General features: G+C 56.4%; 1 protein-coding gene across 3 annotated transcripts in view; it reads left to right on the forward strand.

The window, feature by feature from the left end:
- The window catches only part of Rxra (retinoid X receptor alpha), an 86,524-nt gene extending 67,751 nt beyond the window's left edge, over positions 1-18,773 (forward strand). For 2 of the 3 annotated variants that reach the window (XM_039104342.2, XM_063283140.1), the window contains exons 5-10: positions 4,485-4,654; positions 8,329-8,458; positions 10,189-10,321; positions 12,182-12,273; positions 13,642-13,747; positions 15,422-18,773. In XM_039104342.2, the coding sequence (XP_038960270.1) occupies positions 4,485-4,654; positions 8,329-8,458; positions 10,189-10,321; positions 12,182-12,273; positions 13,642-13,747; positions 15,422-15,569 (779 nt within the window). In that variant the 3' untranslated portion in view covers positions 15,570-18,773. The remainder of the gene's footprint in view (positions 1-4,484; positions 4,655-8,328; positions 8,459-10,188; positions 10,322-12,181; positions 12,274-13,641; positions 13,748-15,421) is intronic. The other variant, NM_012805.3, reaches the window with a different exon arrangement.
- Positions 18,774-21,770: the final 2,997 nt, after the last annotated feature.

Here is a 21,770-nt window from a genome sequence, read left to right on the forward strand (position 1 = left end):
ATGTCTGGAGGCCCTCAGACACTTACAGCTGAGGCACTGGGCACTGGGGGAAGGGACTTTTTCTTACCTACCTGAGATCTGTCATATTTCCCAGTGTCTGTAGCCATAGTCCACGGCCCCACTCTTGAGATGGTTGGCCTTAGAGCATCCTGGGAACCTACCATGCGGGGATCTCTTGAGAGGATTCCCAAGGGCTGGTCCCCACTTCTGCCTGCATTTAGGTATTGGACACTGTCCCCGTCCCACCCTGGGATCTGGACCAGTCCCCAGAATGAATTCGTATTCGTTTCCTTCTGCTCTCCTGGGCTAACCACTGGGAGGAGAGTTCTGTGAGCAGTGGGTGGGGCTGTTGGCTGTATGAGTTGGATGGTCTGACAGCCTTTGGAGAAGCTGTGGGGCCAATTGCCAACCCAGGGCCTTTGGCCCAGAGAATTCAGGACGTGCACCATCGGCTCCCATGCTAGCTCAGCCCCCAAGTGCCCAGCCCCGGCGGGTAGCAGTCATTAAGTTGTGGAGCCTGAATCTAGTGATCTCTGTCTTCCAGGCTTGGTCACACATAACCCTGGAAACTGAGGCTGGTGTAGAGGTGCTGTGAGGAGGGAGCTGACCACAAGAAGGCTATGTCTCCCTGTGGGGTGGCCCTGGCCTGGGAAAGGCACCCTGTCTTCAGGCTGATGAAGGATACTGCGGGCTGATAGCATCTATGTTGGGCAATAGCAGGGGCCTGCATGTGCAAGCAGCCACGGGGACTTGTTTGGCAGCATTCCCCAGCTGGGGGTAGGCAGTGCCCTTCTCAGGCTGGGCCTGGGCCTGGGCCTGTTGGCTGGGGCAGGTGGTGGTAGGGCTGGGGGGCCTGCAGGTGTGATGCTCTGCAGGCTGGAGAGGCTGTACACTGCACACTGCACACCCCATCCTCAGCTCCCTTCCCCCGAGACCTCTTAGCATTTCCTTCCTGACTCTCTTAGCTTCCTGCACCCTGTCCTCTGGCTGTGGAGCACTTGGGTGCGGAAATGGCAGTTTCTTGTGTGTGTGTGTGTGTGTGTGTGTGTGTGTGTGTGTGCGCATGCATGGTGTGGTGTGTGTGTTTGTGGTGTGTGTGTGGTGTGGTGTGTGTGTGTGTGCGCATGTGTGTGTGCATGTGCTTGTGCACACAGACAAGGGTGAGCCCACCGTTTCTGCTGTGGGGAAATGGCCCTGGCTTAGTTGTTTCTCTAGGTCTATGACTTTACCTCTCTGAGCCTAGTGTCTCCATCTGAACATGGGGCTCCAGTAAGGTCCCTGAAGGCTTGTTGGTGGGACAGAGCAGAAGAGCTCAAGCTGGTAGTAGGATTGGAGCGTGGCGGCCACAGTGTATTTTTGTGCTGTATCTGTGTTTGTCCATGCGTGCATGTCTGTCCGTGTCTTAACTCTTCTTGCGACTTGCCCCAGACTTGTCCTTGAGAGAGGGAATATCATACCCTCAGCATGGGACCTTGGGAAGAAGCCACTCGCTCTGGCCCAACCCTGCCTGAGTATGAAGAAGGGGAAGAGGCTAGTGTATGTTAGTTGAACCTGGTCCTGCCTATTTTACAGACCAGCTCTGGGCTTTTAAGGAGCAGAGGAAAGCTACAGTTTCTGGCAGAGTCCCAAACATGGGAAGCACTAGGATCTGGGATACCCATTTACCTCAACATCCTGTTCAGGTCCCTCAGTTGTGCTTGGGCCCAGTGGCTGAGCAATCCCCACACACTCCACTTTTGACTGTGTCCTAACTGGGGATCCCGGTGTGTCGGAGGAGGCTCATCTCCTGCTCAGCCTGCATTGGATCTTGGGAGGGCTGAGCCACGGCTTCAGGCACCACCACAGGCTGAGGGAACCTCAGTGTCTGAGGCAGCCGCCTCCCCCGCAAGGCCTGTGCGGGCTTGGAAGGATAACGAGGCTCTGTATTTACAGACGCCTCCCGCCCGAGGCTTCCCGGCGCCAGTGGAGCATAAGTCAAACATGAGTGTGTCTAAAAGGTGATTGAGCTGGCAAAACATAAATCCCCCACTCCCTCTGCCCCCTCCACTGCCTATAAATAAAACGATAATATTTATAACGATGCCGCCCTGAGCTGCTGGGGCCTTCGGAGGCTTCAAAGTGCTTCACAAAACATTTGCTAATTAATTCTCAGCTGCCCCCGCACGGGAGGCAGGTGTGAGGAGCCCCTCACCCGCCCGCCCGTGGCCAAGCTCTCAGGGATAACTGGCTGCTGTGAGGGCCTGCACTCTGGGCTGCCTCCTTCTGGGCTTCTCACATCCCAGGGCTGTCTCTGAGAGTAAGGAAGTCCCTCACTGGAGAGTGAAACTGGGCCAGCAGGGTGGGGCCCAGCCTGCTCAGGTGCTTCCTTCAGGGTTCCCTGGAGGGCAGGCTCCACACTGACATTTTACAGGAAGTGGGGTACAGAGATGCTAGAGGAGTTGCCCAAAGTGCCACAGCTGCTCGAGGCGGACCTCTCACTCCAGAGCCTGCAGTTTGCCTTGGCACTTGTCTCTCTGAGTCTGATTTTCCCGTCTGGGAAGGTGAGGCCGTTGAATTGACAGTGTCCTAGCCCAAGACTGAAGAGTTTTGTCACCTGGCTTTGAGATGGGGTGGGGGTGGACGGTTGCCTGGCTCTGGCTACAATTGGTCTCTTCAGATGCCGCTCAGTGGGGCTGCTTAGCATTAGCGGACTGAGGAGTCTCTAGGCCCTGTGCTAGACCCCTCAGTGACTTGTGGAGTGACCCTAACCCAGATGCGCTGGCAGCCACATGAAGGGCCCATAGGAGCCCAGCTGGGGAGGGATAGAACCGGGCAGATTTTTGCAGCCCTTCCCCCGTAGACTGGGCACCATCTGCCCATGGCATTCAACTCTGCACCAGCCCCAACCTGCTGTCAGATTTTCCAAAAGAGCCAAGCTTGCAAAACACCAGCCTCTGCCCAGTTCCTCAGCCCAGCTGATGTTGTGCAGGCATCGGACCAGCCTTCCATCCGTGGCGTGTTCACAGGTAGAAAGTCTCTGCTACAACCAGGCCATTGAGATTTGGGGGAGCTTAGCCCCAGCATGGGAGAGCCTCAACTGGATGGCGTTGGTGGGCCCAGCAAGGATCAATAGCCAGGGGCACTGAGAACCGTCACAGAGCTTCGGAAGAAAGGGAACCACTGGGCTGAGCATTGCAGTGGGAGCCTGGGAGGAGTGAGGGGAGATGGGCACAGAGAGAAGGCTGCTCCCTGGGAGGTGGCCGCCAGCAGCTCCAGGTGGTTGAGGAGGCCGGTTGCAGCGTGCGAACCCCTTCCTCCTCAGCCCTCCTGTGGGCCTTGTGTTTTACTCTGTAAGCCATTCGTGGGCCAGGAGGTAGGTCTGGCTGTAGAAGAGGAGGCTGGTGCTGCCCTGCTCTTGAGACCCTGAGGCTGCTGAACTGTGTCCTGCCACCTACGGAACTCAAGGGTTAGGAGAGCTCTGACCAAGGTCCTGAGAGAGCAGCACCAGGCAGATCCCTTGGGCCACACTCTTTGGAAAGGCGCCCTTCTGGACACTGGTCTGGAGAGGAGACCACCCAGGGCTCCACCTAGCCTGCTGCAGGAACCCAGAATGGAGGGAGGGGCCTGTTGGTGTCAGAGTGTGGGCAGGACAGAGGAGAACAGGTCCACAGGAGCTGTTAGAGGGAGGCAGGAGGATAGAGCATGCTCTGCTGCTCTAGCCTGAGGCTCCTCACTGGACCTGCAGGCTGGACAGCTGTGGGAGGAGCCAGCCTGCCCAGCCCACCGGCCTTTCCCTTCCATGCTGCCCCTTACCATCCTCGAGGGCCAGGCTGCTCACAGCTATCTGGGGACTGTTGTCTGGGGTGTGAATCAGGGTGGGCAGTCCCAAGGCCCGTGGCATCCTGGAGGAGTGGGGCCAAGCTATGGGCCGTGTGAGGGTGGGGTGCTTCTTGGCCGAGGCAAGCACAGAGAGCCTGGGCCGTGCATCTCTGACTGTGACTGTCCCTAGCTCTGCCTTATCACCTCAGTGGTCACCTGTGTATCACAGTCACCACCCCTGCTCCTGATCAGAACATGCCCTGTACTCTTCTAGACATTTTTGTAAGTCGTTTCTTCCATTGAACTTTACTCCCTCCGTTAGATCCATTCCTGCTTCTTCCAGGAAGTCTTCTTGGATTTCCCCACATCCTCAGACCACCAATGTCTTGAAAACCCATGTTAGAATTCCTGTGACCCATCAGCTCCAGGAAAGGCCATCTGCCTTGAGCTCAAATGGGCTCTGGTGTGTTTCCATTATTAGCTGGGTGTGTTCAGGGCATACAGCCACCCAGTGGCAAGGTACAGGCAGGTCTTAGGCTGGGCTCAGCCTGTGTCTCCCTCAGCTGGCCTTGGAGGGGACTCCAGGACACTGCCTTGGAGCTAGCCCTGCCTGTCCCTGAGCATGTTGTGGATGTCCTAGGAACTGTGGGGACTGGCCAGCCTGGGTGACTGTCTCCTGTTTACAGCCGTGCAGGAGGAGCGGCAGCGAGGCAAGGACCGGAACGAGAATGAGGTGGAGTCCACCAGCAGTGCCAACGAGGACATGCCTGTAGAGAAGATTCTGGAAGCTGAGCTCGCTGTTGAGCCCAAGACTGAGACATACGTGGAGGCAAACATGGGGCTGAACCCCAGCTCAGTGAGTGTCAAGATGCTCACCTGCCTCAGTTTCCCCTTGTGCTTACCCTCCTGCTTGAACAGCCAGCGAACCCGAGCCCTTTGGCTGCTGTGGCGTTTGTCCCCACCAGTGGGACCTCTGTCCAGCTGGTGACCCTGTGACTGGGGGGAATATACCAACCTTCCTGCTGGCCTTGCCTGTCTGCCTCATCCAGATACTCAGCAGGGTCCAGCCCAGGACCAACTGCCATTGTGGGTCTTGGCTTACACGCACAGTGGGGCTTGAGCTCAGTGCAGGGGAATCCTGCAGAGAAGCTATGAGCAGCTGAACCCGGGCAGAGCAGCAGTCGCTGGGCTCCAGGCTGGCTCTCACCAGAGTACGGTCACAGGGAGACAGACGTTCTGGACCTCCCTCTCCTACCCACTGCTATGAGGAGGTGGAGAAGCCAACAGGGAGGTGCTGAAGCAGAAATGTCTCTTGGCCCTTCAGCTAGTCATCCTCAAACTGGCCACCTATAGGAATGGCCTAGGCAACCACTTTCCCATCTTCCTGTACCACCTGCTACCTATAGCTGCTGTGGCCTCCAGACAAAACCGGAAGGGCCACAGTGTCCACTGCTGGCCCTTTTCCTGACTGCAGGGTCTTAGTTTCAGATCTTTCTGGCTTCCATGCCTGTTCCTGGACTTTCATCTGAACTCTTCCCCGAGCCCTCCCTCCCCTGCCTCTGCTGTCACTTCATTGTGACATTGGCCAGTGTGGGCTTGTTTGGGTGGGATACCCCATTTGCCCGAGGCCCCAGTCACAAGGCTGTGGCTGTGTCCCAGATTATGATGTTTCTTGTGCAAATTCAAGAACAGGGCCTTGCGGGGTTGGGGATTTAGCTCAGTGGTAGAGCGCTTGCCTAGGAAGCGCAAGGCCCTGGGTTTGGTCCCCAGCTCTGAAAAAAAAAAAAAAAAAAAAAAAAAAAAAAGAACAGGGCCTTGCACAAACCCACAAGCCTCATGTTGTCTTAAGCACATGGCCCAGCTATGTCTGCCCTGTATGTGCTTTTTCTTGATATCCTGACCTCATCTGGATTTCCGTGTGGGCCTCAGATCTGTGACTAGAGTCTTGCCATTAACCGTTGGACACCCAGTCCAGATAGACCTCAAGGAAGGCCCGGTCCGTTTCTCCCTCTGAAGCAGACTTATGCTGGTCTTCTTGAGTCTTAGTGCCCTCGTCTCAGCCTGTGGCCCTGGTTGTTTTCCTTCAACTCCAGGTGTAGGGCAGGGGGATAGTGAGCTATCCCAGGAGTCAGTGGGGTGTCTGAGCTATGTGGGGTCAGCACTTTTGGCCTGTCCTAGGGGCCCAGGCATGTCTCTTCCTCTCTGTAGTCTCTCCCCTTGTATACTTGTGAGGACCTGTGACCCAGAATTCTTGTGTCTAATCCCAGAGCTGCTGTACTAGGGGCAATGCTGGTAGCCTTCCTTGGCGGACCCAATCCTGGCTCTGTTACCACACCTGCCAACGGAGACCACAAAAAGCCTTGCCCACTCGAACCTCCCCAGCGCTCTGGTTGGAGTCTGTTCCCTAAGCCCTCTTATCAGTCCTGCAAGGGAGAGGAGAGCAGCATCAGGACTTTGGAATAGGACCTGAGGGTGGTTGGCTGGGGTGTGAAGGGGGGGACTAGGGTCTTCCTCTATCAAGTAAGGCTATTGTTGGGAATGGCCTCAGTTGTGGCCTTTGCCGCTTTTCCATGAGGGTTCAGGTCTTCAGAGATACGCAGTGGGAGGTCAGTGTCCTGTGACTGGCCTTGACTGCTCCATACATGGACCTGGTGGTCTTCCCTCACAGGCAAGCTAAAGAGGCTGGACAGGCAGCACCTAGCCACACAGATGGGCCGCTGGCTCCTCGGGCCCTGCCTGGGTGGGCTTGTGACCACGCCTTGCTGGGAAGCGGTAGCTCATTAAACGTCTGCAGTGGAGTCTGCTGAGAGGAGTGAAGCTCACAGTGGGATAGAACAGGGCAGAGCCAGGGCATGCTCAGTCCTCCCTTCCAGACGGCCCTCCAGTGAGAGCCTGCAGGCCTCGGGCCTCATACCTGTATAGCCCCCGCCTCCTTCCTTCTGCTCTAGCCTGGTGCCCAGTCCTGGCAGATGGCATGTGTGCACGTGGCCGCAGAGGCCACAGTCAGCCGTGGAATAATTTTTGAGCTCTTTTGCTCAACCATAGTAGCATTGTGGCAGTGGATTCAGAGGGTGGCCAGGGAGAAAGCTGTTTCAGGCAAGGCAGAGATCACAGGGCTTGGGCATGAGGCTTGTTGTCCGTGCGTTCTCACAGCCGGCCTGGGGCCCTCACTGTCTCCTCTCTTTGGGCTGCTCCTTGGTAGATGGCAAGTGAGGAAGACATCCATGGAACAACCCCCTGTGGCTGAGAGACAGAGCCAGGCTGCAGACAGCCTTCATGCTAAACAGAGTCAGTCCCTAGTACCTGCTGTGCTGGGGCTCTGCTGGCCTCTGTGGCTGGGGTATGGCACCCATTCCCTTGGACTCTGTCCTGAGGACCATGTGCTGACATCACCTGTCCTTGCTGCCCCGGGCTTCCCCTGCAGCCAGTCCTGCCAGGCCAGTGGTGCGAAGCTGACTTGTCAGTGCCTTTTCACCGAGCGCTTCACGGGCCCTTCACACGGGGCTGGGTGTTTAGACTGAACGTCACCGCTGAGCAGATGGTTTCTGTCAGCTGAAGCCCGTTAAAGCCGGCCATTCTCTCCTTATCCGATGCTCAGCCACTTCTGTTTGTAAAGCCCAAGAGTCCTGTATCCTGTTCTCGGGTACTCTTAACCCATCACACCCTGAAATCAGAGGGCCCTGGCTCCCCTGCCAGGCTCTGGGATGGGCTTTTCAGCCTACTGTGAGGCCCACCTGAGCACCTCACCTATGGCAAGGACTGGTTGCTCCTCTTCTGGGCAGAACTTTCTGGAAGGCTTCTAGTGACATCACCTCTACCTACGACTTGGAATCTGGACCGAGCAAGGACCAGCCCTAAGCTTGTACTTGCATGTTTGATAGGACTTCTCTCTTCGGTGGGCTACTGTTACCTTCAGAGATGGGGTCTGGCCCTACCTCAGCCCCCTCACCTGCCTGTTAAATGCCCTCTATCATCTTCCCTCAGGGTCTTCCTCTCAGGGCGGGGAAGACCTGATGGGCGGTGGTGCACATTGCCAGTGGCCTCCATGGTACAGATTCTGTTTTCTTCAGCCATTGAGCTGTGTGACCATAATCTGTGTGGGTGGGACCCAGTCAGGCCGTTGGCAGTGCTGACTCTCCCCTTCCTGCCTTTCCCGCATTTGGAGGTTCCCCAGTCCCCTAACTTGGGACTCCTGCCAGCTTCAGGTCAGCCGTGTCTTCTAATCTGCTTTTTTTGATACATCCCTCTGACTTCGAGGCTCTTGCTTCTTCTGATGACCCCCGCCGTGATACTAGTCCAGCTCCAGTCAGCCAGGGTCATTCCCCCATCCCTGGTACTATGGGTGGATCTCTTCTTCAGAGTCTTTCACTGTGCCAGGTCCCAGATGCCAGAGTTTGGGATGCAGATTCTGGAACTCAACTCCATGGTTTTTTTTTTTTTTTTTTTTTTTTTTTTTTGGCGTGGGCTGAGGTTGTTCTGCCGGGGTTATCAGAGGTGTGAGGCTTGATCGATGTCCTTCCTCCACTCTAGCCAAATGACCCTGTTACCAACATCTGTCAAGCAGCAGACAAGCAGCTCTTCACTCTTGTGGAGTGGGCCAAGAGGATCCCACACTTTTCTGAGCTGCCCCTGGACGACCAGGTCATCCTCCTCCGGGCAGGTGAGTAGCCCGGGCAAGTGAGGCTAGAGCGGGAGGCCGCCGGTGGTGTGGTGAGCTCCGGCCCACTCCTGTTGTCTAGAGCGACTTTTCCCTTCCAGCTAAGAAAGTCAGTAGAGGCTCTCCTCAGGCTGCCCGCCGGGTCTGTGCGACCTCTGCAGCCGTGTCACCTTCTAGCTTCAGGTCTTTTTCGGAGCAGAGGTCTTGATACAAGTGTCTGGACCATAAGAGTATGTCTCTGTCATACTCAGCCGAGGGGACCATTGGGGAGGAGTGTAGCCTTGGAATGTGGGGTGGGGCTAGGTCTGCAGGCCGCCCTGATCCTTATTTATTAACTGGGCACTGGGGCACGCTGACTGTTGCCCAGATTGCACCAAGTCACCAGTAGGGGTGCTAAGACTGGGAGCCTTACTTCTCCACCTGTGGAGAGAGAGGCACCTGCAGCTCTTGCTCACTGCAGAGCTGTGGTGACGGTGGACACTGCCTCGCTCTGGTGCCCATGCTGTCTTGAGGGGCCTGAGCGCCCTGACTTGCTTTGGTTTTCTGCTTGCACCAAGGGGCTCTCAGCCTCAGTCCACCCCTGGAAGATAAACTGAGCAGAGATGGAACCCTGTGTATCATGGAGTGTACTTAGTTGGGGCGTGGCCTTCCTGCTTTCCCCTTGAAAGGATCTCTCGGTGGGCATGGGTTGCCGAGATGAACAAGATGGATTCTGCCATGTTGGCCTCTGCCTAGGTGGGCTTGTGCCCCATTGGGATACGGCATGTGACCCACTTTGTGAACACAGGGCTTCTCTGAGGCTGTGGGACGCATTCTGTCCGGGAGAAACACCACTGTCTGGGTCTTTACCGCAGTGACTGTGGGCACAGCAAAGTCCCCTAGCCTTCTAGCCTTGGACCAACTGTTTGGGCGTTTTAGAAGTCCTTGCCACCGAAGCAGGCCAACCCACGTGGAAGGAACGGCCGGCCCTGGGATGTGGCCTCAGACGACCTGCTCAGCGTAGGGTTCAGGTGCCTAGATATGAGGCGAGGCAGAATTGGCCACTCGTACCCTTGCGGGGTCCCCAAGGTCACATTCCTGGGGGTGATCTCCCCCGTGGCAAGAAGCATGTCCTGCCCCACCTCTCGAGTGCTGACTGCTTCCGTTTACTCTTGTAAAATGTGTCAGCGTGCTTGCAGTCATGGTATGGGACCAGCAAGGCCTGGGATTTCGGAACATGGAGTTTCTGGACTCCATGTGCTACCTCGTCAAGGAGCCCCTGGCTGTTTGTGCAGAGTCCTCTTCTCTTCCTCTTCAGGGCCCCCTTTTAGTGCTTCCGTAATAGCTCGAGCCTGGGATATGTGGCATGGCGCCCGTGTCTCCAGGGCATTGTGCATGGTCCAGACTGGCAGCAGCCCTCCCTAGCTGTCACAGGGGAAGTCCTTGGGAGGTCTCTCAGCCACTCTGAGGCACACGAAAGAAGCTTCGGTGCCCTGCATTTGTACGAGAGAGTCCTTGGGGTGGAACTTTCCAGGCAGGAATACTGGTAAACTGTGTACTTGACAGAAGGAAGAGGTGGAGTTCACGCTCAGGTGCCCAGGAACCTTTCTCTAGGTCCACTTGCTGGGCTCCCACTTAGGAACCCGAGATGAGTCTGGAACACGCTGCTTCCGGAGCTCTGGTGTGGGTGAGGGGAAGGGACAGTGATGGGGGTCATAGAAACAGCAGAGTGACCATGTGCCTCCCCTCCCCAGGCTGGAACGAGCTGCTGATTGCCTCCTTCTCCCACCGCTCCATAGCTGTGAAAGACGGCATCCTCCTGGCCACCGGCCTGCACGTACACAGGAACAGCGCTCACAGTGCTGGGGTGGGCGCCATCTTTGACAGGTGGGCTGGGAGGCGCCTTCTTTGATAGGTGGGCAGGGTAGGTACCATCTTTGGTAGGTAGGTGGAACGGATGCCATTTTCAGTGGGTGGGAAGAGCGGGTGTCATTTCCAACACGTGAGTGGTGTAGCATCGTCTTTGATGGTCTGTGGGTTGGTAGGCTAAGTATGGATTGTGGTCAGCAGGTAGGTGAGGTGGGTGTTCTTTTCAATATTCGGGCCATCTCGAATGGGTATATAGGGCAGGGACTATCTTAGACAGTTGGGGACAGGCCCCTTAGTCTCTTCCTGCTCTGTTGGACATAGCCTGTGTGTAGGAAAAACATTAATGTGAAAAAGGCAGGCCCGACATATGGAGATGGCTGTCTGTGCAGTCCGGTGTCAGGGGGGTTGAGGCCACAGGCAGCCCTCTTCCTTTGTGAGCTGAGTATCCCTAAGTATAACAAAGACAGGTTACGGCACTGGTATGGTTCTATAGTGTGAACATTGGGCACACCTCAGCCATAAGCACCGTCGTCATCCCAGACCTGTGCCCTGATGTATCACTGAATAACTGGTGTTTCTGATCTGCTGCTACTCACGCCCCCAGTGGACCTGGGTCTGGAAGGCACCTCTGCACATGCCTGAGCTGCTTTTAACACACATGCTCAAAGGAGCAGGCTGCCTGGAGTGCAGACACATGCAAAGGCCGCCCGGCCCCAGCCAGTTACGCTTCTGCCATGCTTGCCTTACTTATGCCCACCAGCTGAGGGACTGCGACTGCCTGTCCTCTGTCTGGATGCCCAGCCTTGGTGTACAAGCTAAGGGCCCATGCCAAACCTCAGTGTCCTGGGGACCTGGATGTCAGTTGCTGCCAGCTGAGGTTGGGGGTTTAGGGATGGTGCAGGGCCGTAGGGCAGTGAATGGGAATGAGCAGGCCTATAGGAGGAAGTGGGGAGAGGGTGAGTCCCTGAGCTCCTGAAGTCAGAGGTGAGCAGAGCCACCCACCAGTACTCTGGGACAGTGAGGACAGTACACAGACTGAGCTCTTCCCAGGTAAAGGCCAAGTGGAGCACACAGGCAGGCCGTCTAAGTACAGAAAGGTTTGTTGCTGCGTGGGAGACAAAGGCTAACCTCAGCTCACTGCCAAGCTCTCTGCTACAAGCCTCTGACAAGCTAACATATGGGGCCGCTCCACAGGGGAAGGCATTAGGGCTTAGCCTTCCGGGGTCCAATTTTGGGAGGTAGAGCCAGATGCCAGCTTGCAGTGAAGTGATGTACTGGGGGCGTTATACTTCTGTCTTCTGGGGACGCTGGTTGGAAAGGTTCTAGCTTACCCTCATTGTCAAAGGGTGAAGTCTGACCCTTGGTGTCAGGGCTCCTCCTTGCTGCTGAGGTCAGAGAGACTCTGGTTCAAGTGGCTGACACCGGAGTGGAGCCTAGGATTCTTCCAGATTCCGCACATGTCGAGTGGGCTAAGGACATGTGAAGGCCCTTTGGAGGCATCTTGCTGAGGAAAGGTGATATCCGCTTATGGAAAATGACTTCTACCAAGAGGCTTTGTCCCAGGGAAAAGTCTAACCTGGAGCTAAAGGGAACAGCTATGAGTGCAGGGCAACCTGGGCTGGCCACACAGCAGGAGATCTTGTCTCAGCTCTCCTTAGGGTTCCTCCTCTGGGCTCAGATTCCCAAACAGCGCTGGGGTAGTGGAGGACACCATCCTCCACAGAACTGAGCTCATGGCGATGCTTCCTTCCTGTGGACGTGGCCAGGCCCAGTACATCCAGCTATTCCCGGTCTACCCTGGGCTTCATGAATCCAGTGGATCCTCCTTGGTGGGGCCCTGGTAAGGACGTGTCTAACTGGCACTTGCTTTCCCCGCAGGGTGCTAACGGAGCTGGTGTCGAAGATGCGTGACATGCAGATGGACAAGACGGAGCTGGGCTGCTTGCGCGCCATTGTCCTCTTCAACCCTGGTACGGCCCTGCCATCTCCTCTGTGGGCCTTCGGGGCCCAGCGTCCCCATCACAGAAGACACCAATCTCCTGCCTCCACTTGTCTGGAGACTTAATGGAGAGGCTCAAGTGGCACTCTATGAGACTGGAGTGTGCACTTGACATCAGTGCTCTCCGGCTGAGCCTCGCGGGCTCTGCTGTCCACAGTGGTCTTCCGTTAGAGTGAGCTCCCAGGATGGGGTTGGTGGTCAGTCCATCTTGTTAGGTGTCCCGAGGGTGGCTGACATGTCTCAAGCCTTGGTTTGAAGGGCGTTTGGGGGGGTCAGGGTGGAGTAGCCTCTTGAGGACAGCAAGCCCCTTGGTTGGCTCTGGAGCTTCAGTGTGCGGGGCCTCCAAGCTGCTGCTGCCACAAGGCTGAGGCAGTGTCTTCTGTGTGGGACGCTGCATGCGAGGCTGGAGTGTGAGCAGTGGCCCAGGCCCGTGCTCACAGCACTGGGTGGGTGGCAGATGCCACTGGTGGCCAGTTCACATGGGGATGGGAACGCATTAGCAGAGAGTGTGGGATTCTTGCTGAGAAGAAGCTCAGGGATTCAAGGGGTGGCCCATGGACTTGTGGATGCTCTGGCCAGGCTCTAGGAAGCGCTGGGCACTTGCTGCAGCAGGCATTCATGGGCTTCCGTATTTGAAAGTTCATCCCTGTCTGCCTAGGAAGGGGTTGAATGTGGGTTGGGAGCTTGGCTGATGGGGCTCACCAGCCCTGCCCATAGTGAGTAGAAGATATGGGGGGACAGGGACATAGGCTTCCACCCCAGATAGCTCACCAGGCTGTAATTCCTGAGCCAACCTCATAGTTTCCCAGGTTAGGTCTGAGTAGGAGGTATGGCGAACCAGGGACGCTTGGGCCTGGGGCCTCAAGGGGTAGGGAGGGGTAGTCCTGTCAGGACTGGGTCAGTTGAAGGTGTCTTATGTAGTCTAAGCTACCCCCAGCATTCTTACTGGCACAGTGGGCCCTGATGGTGTTGATGACTGTGGTTGTGGCTTTCCTGCAGCCTGTATTGTGGCCAGTGTCTAGGTTCTATGGAGGAGCCTCCCCGACTCATGGTGTGGGGAGATCCTCAGGGAAGGGCTTCCTGTCACTGGGGCCAGGGCCCAAGGGCAGTAAAAGCATTGGCCATGGCCACCTAGAGAAAGGTGGGGAAACTAAGTCCTCTAATGACAAGGTCACTTGACTTTCAAGTGGCCGAGTGGAGCACCCGTCCTCCTGGTTTCGGAGCTCTGGGTCTGCAGGGCAGCCATATCTACTTGTGTAGCATATGCCCTCTCTGCTGGGCTTGCATGTTTGTGGGAGGCGGTCTGGGGGCTCTGACCTGAGGCTGTTTTCCTCTGCAGACTCTAAGGGGCTCTCAAACCCTGCTGAGGTGGAGGCGCTGAGGGAGAAGGTGTATGCATCACTAGAAGCGTACTGCAAACACAAGTACCCTGAGCAGCCGGGCAGGTGAGCTCTACTCCGTCCCCGACAGCCCCCTGCCTCTACACTTGGGCTCAGCCACACCTCTCCAAAGCCCTTCGTATGCCACAGAACTATGCTGTCCTCCTCAAGACCACCCTGGGATGCTTTTTAGGCTTTGAGCAGGAGCGAGGCAGCCCTTGGACTCATGAGCTCTGAGGACAACTCACTTTCCCCTGTAGCCCGTTGAGAGAATCGATCCATTTCCTAGCGCACAGTAGGTCCTTGCTATTCATGACTTCTCTTCTTCACTTGTTCAGTGACCCGGAAATGCCAGCACAGTGCAGGTGCTTTTCAGTTGTTCAGAGTAGGTGTCTGAGGCTGGAGAAAGCATCGTGTCTGCTGGCCTAAGACTGTCATCTAGTCATGTCCAGGTCCAGGGTGCTGGGTGCACAGTCTAGTGTTAGGCACATAGTAGGTGTTCAGGAGGAATGGTGCATTCCAAGGATTCAGTTCTGCCTCTCCCCTTGCAGGCTCTCAGTGTGCAGACTATGTGTGAGAGGGGTAGTGTGAGACGGGCGGTCGGGCACACTAACCCGTCCGTTGCCTGGCACACACATGGTTAACTGTCCACACTGCTGTTTAGCCCTCATCTGGTTTGGTTTAAAGTGAAACTTCCCGGAGGAGGACAGGAGGGTGGCAGCAGCTTGTTTTTCCTGGCTTCCTGCCTTAGCCCATCTCGCCAGCTCAGCAGAAAACAGCCTGTTCTCTGGCGCCTCTCCAGCCGCCAAGCTTCGCCTGTGCCTTTAAACTGAGGACTGTGGGGCAGCCAGCCACAAGGCTTCCTCTCTGGAAATGAAAGACATTGTTAATAATTAATGAGGCCCAGAGCCCCCTCCACTATATAGGGAGGCCCCGAGCAGAGGTCACATGTGGGACCCCAGGTCCTGTCCCCGCACCACACTGTCCTCTCTTGTCTGTCCATCTCCCGTGAGTTCCTAGACTCCTTCCCCATGCCTGTCTGTCTTTTGCCCAGGAAACGCTCCAGGGGTAGAGGAACCCCAAGGCCTCTCCAGTCCTCCCCAGGGAAGTGCTCCTGCTGGAGCACGGAATTCCCCAGTCACTGCTGGCTCTCCCTTCAGCAGGGGTCTCCACCCTGTGGCTTGTCAGTCACCCCATGCGTATTACTAAGGCTGCCCACAGATCTTTCTGATGCATCTTCCAGGACACGCCCCACTGCCCCTATAGGCACAGCTGCTCTTGCAGAGGCCTCTCCAATGCACAGAGAGACACTCATGCCCTTGCCTGCTGACATCTCTGTTGAGGCTCTCCTTGCCCATGGAGCAAGCCCACACTTGTAACTGCTCTCCTAAACCCTGTTGGGCCTGTCCTGGCCAACAGTAGTCTTACCATTGGCTCTTCCTTTCATTTCAGGGCCTTATGTACCTACCTCACCTTACCGCACCCCTACCTCACCCCTGCTGCACCCCTGCTACATCCCTGCCACACCCCTGCCCCTTGTCCTCTTTTGTCTCCAAGGAGCCTCCTTTTTCTAGTTCCCCACTTCTTCCAGAAGGATCAACGTAGGCAGCTTCCTCTGCAGACCAGACTCAGGTCCCAGGCACTGGGCTCGGCTGGTCTCCAGGGAAGCTACGAGTCACCGAGTAGAGCAGGGAGCACTCCCCGCCTCCTGACCTGTCCTCACTCTCTACCATCCTGCAGGTTTGCCAAGCTGCTGCTCCGGCTGCCTGCACTGCGATCCATTGGGCTCAAGTGCCTGGAGCACCTGTTCTTCTTCAAGCTCATCGGGGATACACCCATCGACACTTTCCTCATGGAGATGCTGGAGGCCCCACATCAAACCACCTAGGCCCCGTCACCCATGTGCCGGTCCCTTGCCCCGCCTGGACACAGCTGCTCAGCTCCAGCCCTGTCCCTGCCCTTTCTGATGGCCTGTGTGGATCTTTGGGGTGCAGCGTCCCCATGGTCCCAAAAGATGCATCACCATCCTCGCCATCATCATTAATGCTTGCCTTTGGCCCAGGGCCGTGGCAGAGCTGGCGTGACACCTACCCAGCCCCCTGCCCTACACCAGGCTCTAAGGCTGGTCACCCTGAGGGTCTTGGGGTACTTCGTGGGGTCTTCAGCACCTGGAGCTGCAGGAGCTGGGAGAGGGGCTTGTTCTGGTTGCTGGTTGCTGTCGCTGGTTCTCGACATGCCCGCGTGGCACCTCTGTTTGGAGTACCCCATCTTTGCCCGTGCAGAGTCCTGGTACCCAGCTAAGGGTGGGAAAGGGAGCAGGTGGGGCAGGTCATATCCTCCTGGATCATAGCTAACCTTTAAGCCTGTTTCCAAAGATACCCTGGGCTATCACCCCGAGCAGGATTCTGGGACCACCTCAAGGCCGCGTGGGCTGGAGGTCCGCTGTCATGTTCCCCAGTTCCTTCTTATGTCATCGTTCTCCCGTCCTGTCTCACCAACCGGGGTTAGCCAACTGAGTAGCCTGCCTTTTCCCTATCACAGATCTTCCTTTCTGGTCTGCAAGGTGGCACCATGGGTCCTCCTGGAGGGCTGCCCTGGCTTACGTAGAATGGGGTTTCCACCTCAGTGGTCCTGTGGGACACTGGACATCCTGAGGCTCAGGGAGGAGAGGAGGGCTGTTGTCTGGTTTTTGGAGAGGGGGGCCTGAGGGGCTTGGAGGTGAACCGGGCAGACATGGCAGGTCTGTCGGGTGCGGCTGACTCAGCAGGCTCTGTGTGGGACTCTAGCATGGGCCCTTCCTTGGACTGGCCGCTTCTGTTAGAATCCCGACAGGGACTTCCTGGGACTGCCGCGGTATGGTGGTGCCTGTGGACATTGTCCAGAACCTTACCCAGGGGCTCTATGTGTCAGACCTGCTTAGACTTCAGCCCTGTCTCGTGTGGCTCTGAGTGTGCCTCTCCCGTTGACCGGCCGGGTTTGCACTGTGGGGCCTCCTTGGGTACCAGTCTTCATGATCTAGTCTCAGACTGCAGGGCCCGGGTTTGTCAGGCACAGGTGCCTTAGTGATTATGGCCATACTGCGTCCCCACAGCTGGTCTCCCATTGGTGTGTGGGGTGGGAGGAAGGCCCTCATGAAACAGGCCATGTAGGGGATTGGACCTCGAGGTGGTGGGTGGGAGGATCCAGCTTCCTGGTGGGGAAGAACACATTGATTTCTCGCCTTTTTAAAATCCCAAAACCATAGCCAGCAGAGGCACCTATAAAAGTTTCCAGAAACACCTTCCCTGCACCCTTCTCTCCACGTAGTGGCATGGGAGATGTCTGTGAGAGACATCACAGTTCCCGGAGTCAGCCAGCTGCTCCTCTCCTAGGCTTTCCTAGAAAATCTGTAGCCTTTGGGGCTGGTAGCACTAGGCAGAGGAGCCGATTCCCCAGTCCACACCCAGGACCGTGCCTTCTGCAGACCTCCTCTCCCACTGTTCGTGTCAGCCCTGTTCTACACTGTGCCCTGTTTCTGAGCCACTGAGCATCCTCTGGCTCCAGCAGAGAAAGTTCTGGGGCTGAGCCACGTCTGGGCTTGGCTGGCTGTCAGGCACTGGGGCCTTGGCCGCAAGCCCCACTAGCCCACATAGCCTTACCCACCACTGCTCGTCACTATAGATTCCCTGGTGAGCTTCCTGCTCCTTTAGCCTCATTGCCACTGTCATCAGGTGCAGTGCTGTTTGTTTGCAGTGGTGGTGTGGGCATGGTGTCACTAAGGAGAAAATTGGGGCTTCGTTTAACCAGACCTTCAGTCCTGTTACCAATCTGGCTCAATTAAGGTGATTGTCATTATTATTGTTGTTATTATGGTGGAGCAATCTTTAATTTTCTAAAGATAGCACTAGCATCAGCTCATTAGCCACCCTGCGCCCATCCCCACCTCAGCCTGGTTGGATGACAGCTGCCACCGATGGTCACGTGACTTCACCCTGCAGCTCCTGGGCCATATCCCTCATCTGGGTGACCACCCTGCTCGGAGGTTCAGTTGGGGCTCCCGTGGCTGAGAAGCGAAGATGGCCGGCAGGGCCTGTGGCAGCTGCTGGCCCATTGTCACCCCCGATACCACAGTCACTGGGGGAATTTGGCCCCACACCCTCAGTTTTCCAAACTGCAGCATCCCCAGGGATACTGGGCGACTTGGTGACAGCGCCAAGAGACACCCAAGTCCCCTCCCCTGGCATCCCAGGATACCTGGCCAAAGCAGGCAGCCAATGGCTAGTCATTGCCATCCCCATCGTAGAACTGGGGCATGTGACCTGGTCCCCGTGCACACAGGTGTGTGGCGTGAGCACGGGCTGTGGAGACTGCAGAGGCGACGGGAGATTCGGCCCAGTTACTGATGTTTGTGTTCCTTTTAATCAAGACTTTCCCTTTTTCCTGTACATTTGCTTCTTGTGAGCAAGGACCCGAGGTCCCCCTCTGTCGGGAGTCGGGCTCTGGTGACTCTGGAGGCAGGGGCTGCATCTATTTTCAGATGCTTCGGGCTGGAGTGCCCTGATGTCTAGCCATGCCTTAGCTGGGCTGTGCGGCCACCGTGGGGAGGATGCGGCGTCCGCAGGGAGGAAAGATAGAGGATGTTTAACGCACCGGGAAGGGTAAATGAATCTATTTTTGTACAAATGTAATTTTATCCCTCATGTAAACTGGATAGCGTGGCGGGGGACCTGTTTTGTTTCTGCTTTGAGTGTCAAGAAGCGTTGGGACACCCTGACGCCCAGGCGGCAGAGGAGGCCCTCACCAGGAGGCTGAAGGCTCCTGAGAACAGCACAGACAGACACTTCCTTTGGTGGGAGGGAGGGCCACCGGGCAGGGTTTCCTTCCCCTTCTTGGTGATTTGAACAACCTCGCTCTGCCCTCGGTGCCTGCCTGCCGGCCTTGCTGCAGCTCGTCTGACTGTGAACTGACTTCCCCGCGTAACTGCTCTCTGGGACATTGTGGTGCAGACGCCGGGGGTTGATGAACAGCAGTCTCAGGATTGTAGAAAAGAAACAAAGACGTGAGAGGAGAGAGAAATATGAGCGTTTCAAAATATATCTCCATTCGGTTCTCATCTGTCCTGTGTTGGGGAGTCCTGTTTGGGGGAGTTGCAGACTTATGGGGCAGTGGGAGTGGGAGGTCCTGTGGTCAGCTCCGGCCCGTCCCCTGCTTCCTCCGGGGAGGGTCTTTTCCATGCCTGCTCTGCTATGATGCTCTCCCCTGGGGCCTCTTTGAGACGCGTACAAAGCCATTCCCCAATCCATGTGTTGCTACCTGCCCGGCCCCGGCTTTCCCGCACCCACCTTCTACTTCTCTGCTTGCTAGAATGGGCAGGAGGTTCACACGGAGGGGCCCAGCTACGTGATGTCATTTAACCACCCGATTAATTACAGGTTAACAATGCCCCATCTGTGCCATCTCCCATGATAAATGCCCTTTGTCTCTGTGCTGTCTGCAGATTGGGCTGCATCTAACCTCAAGTTGGGTGACACTGCCCTGTCATCTCCTGCCCCTCTCCGCTGATGGGTTCACTCCTGGGAGACACTGGGTACCAGTCTGAGGCTGGGAGCAGCGGGACCTGAGAGGCCTTGTGATGTTGAACAACTGTTTGTAGCTGTGGCCAGCAGCCTGCAGAGCCAGGCTTCTGGAGATCCCTGCCTAGGAGCGCCCTAATGTGCACTTCCATACATGTAACTGCAAGACCCAGTGCATTCCCCTCTTGGCTTCAGAGGCGCCCGTTGGGACATAGAACCTTAATACTGACACACACACACACACACACACACACACACACACACACACACACACACACACACACACACACACAAACCCTAAAACGAAAAACTGGTGTTCCTGAAATAGCCTTCCCCAGGCCCCTCGTTATTGAGACTTTCCAAGATGCGGTGTCTGCTTCACTAAGAGGAGTTTCTCCTGAGCCAGCTAGGGCCAGTGCCATTCCCCAGATTCAATATAGGCCTTTGGCTGTTCAGAGGTAGGGAACCTGGAGGGTCTGAATCGCTCAGCTGCGTACCTGGTGCCTCTGGGTGGGTCCAGCCCTTCTACCAGTCCACTCTGGTCCTCTGTGGTTACGGTTTTTGTGCCCGAGGGTCACCTCTGAGGAGTGGTGACTTGTCTAGGCTTCTGTATCCACTCTGTACATTAGAAGTTAGGTTGATCCTCTGTTGGCCCCAGCCTTTCTACAGAAGTCTGAAAGGACAAGAGAGCCCATGAGAGGATTCAGGTCAGGGCAGAGAGCAAGGTGACGTCCAGCTGGAAAACAACCGCACGAAGGACAGTTCTCAGGGTCCTTGGTGCTGGCTTTAAGTGGCCCACAGGTAATGGGATAAGAAGGGACTGAGGCAGGCAAATCCGGGTGGGGCAAGGCTGGCCCTGGCTCACGTCTCCCTGGGGTGGTGCACGGGACCAACCACCTCCAGGGACACAGTACTACAGAATTCTTCACCAACTGAGCAGACCCAGGCTGCCTGCCGGCATCACTTGGCAACCTGGTCTAAGGCCTCCTTGCTGCCTCTGGTTGTCATGGCAATGCCTGCTCAGGGCAGTCCCTCTGGACCAGAGATGCTGGGCTTGATAAGTTTATCAGCAGCAGAATCAGGCAGCAGCAGGCTGAGGCAGCCTCTAGGCCTGTGTAACCTGAGAGGCCAGTGTGGGGGTAGGGCCTCAGGTCTGGGGACACTTGGTGTTGCCTGGAATATCACCAAGCCCCCATTTTCTTTCTCTGGTCTTATGCCCAGTACCAGGAGCCAAGGGGCCTGCCCATCAGCAAGCAGTAGTGGTAAAAGGACTGTGTGGTGGTGGTGGTAGTGGGCGCATTTTGGAGCAAATGGGGCCTAGCCCTGTCTCCAGGTCTGAGGGCAGCAGTCCCATGCAAGTGCTAATAATGTGTGTCAGGATCGTGGGCAGGTAGGGGTCAGAGCATCAAGGGAGGGAAGGGGTTCACAGAAGGGAGTGCATTCTGGCTGACTCCAAGAAGCGGATGGTCAGCTGATGCAGAGGTCCAGAGAAATGCCAGGAGAAGTTCTGAGGGGGTCCAAAATGAAGGCCCAGCTTACTAGTCCTTCCAGAGCCCTGGGGGCAAAGAAGCTGCCTGGAGGACTGTGCCAGTATGGATTAGAAGGCTGTAGAGGATCTCCTGTGTGGCCCAGGATTGACCTCAGCATAATCGTTCCCAAATGTGAGGCGGCACTGCCCCCTGCTGGAGATACTTGGACAAGGCCGATTCCCTCCAGAACCTTCTGGTCCCTTCTAAGACCTGTGCCCTGCAATGTACTGTATTAAACTGTATTAACCCCATGATTAAAATACTCTGGGTGCTGGCCAGTCCTAAGGCACAGATCACCATGCTGACAAATGCAGGGTTGTAACATCTAGGAACCTGGAGGATGTGCAAGGCTAGACTCATAGCACCAGTGCTTGATTGGCAGCAGGGGCAAACCTCGGGTCTGTTTCCCCATCTCTGATAAGGACAGGATCCCCACACCCAGGGCCCTGGTAACCAGAGTCCTAATCACTTGGGAGATGGTCTTCAGGGGCCACTTGTTCTTCCACTGCTGTGGAGAGGCTCTAACGCAGGTCCTGAGGTAGGGCAGCTTGAATTCAGATAGCAGCCTTGAGAGCCACTTTGGAGAAGACTGGGGCTTGAGGGCCCAGGTCCCAGGTCCCAGGAAAAGGCACCACTTCCCTTGCCTACTGAAGAAGGGTCAGGATGACAGGCACCATGGCACCCTCAAAGGGAACAGTGAGTCTTGGAGATCCAAGGACAGGTCAGAGCTGCCTAAGGTCAAGTAGGGAAAAGCTTGGGACTGTGAGGAAACTCGATAGCTCCTCCTCCCTCTCTTCCCCTCCCTCTCTTCTCCTCCCTCCTCTTCCTCCCCCTTCCCTCTCCTTCCCTCTCCTTCCCTCTCCTTCCCTTCTCTCCTATTATCTTCCATTCCCCTTTTCCTTCCTTCCCTCCCTCCATCCCTTCTTCCTCTATTTCTATCTCTCCCCTTGTTCCCCTCCCCTCTCCCTCCCCTTGTTGGCCTCCCCTCTCCCTCCCTTCTGTCCCTCC

Source organism: Rattus norvegicus, chromosome 3 (genome assembly GCF_036323735.1).
Source record: "Rattus norvegicus strain BN/NHsdMcwi chromosome 3, GRCr8, whole genome shotgun sequence".
NCBI lineage: Eukaryota > Metazoa > Chordata > Mammalia > Rodentia > Muridae > Rattus > Rattus norvegicus.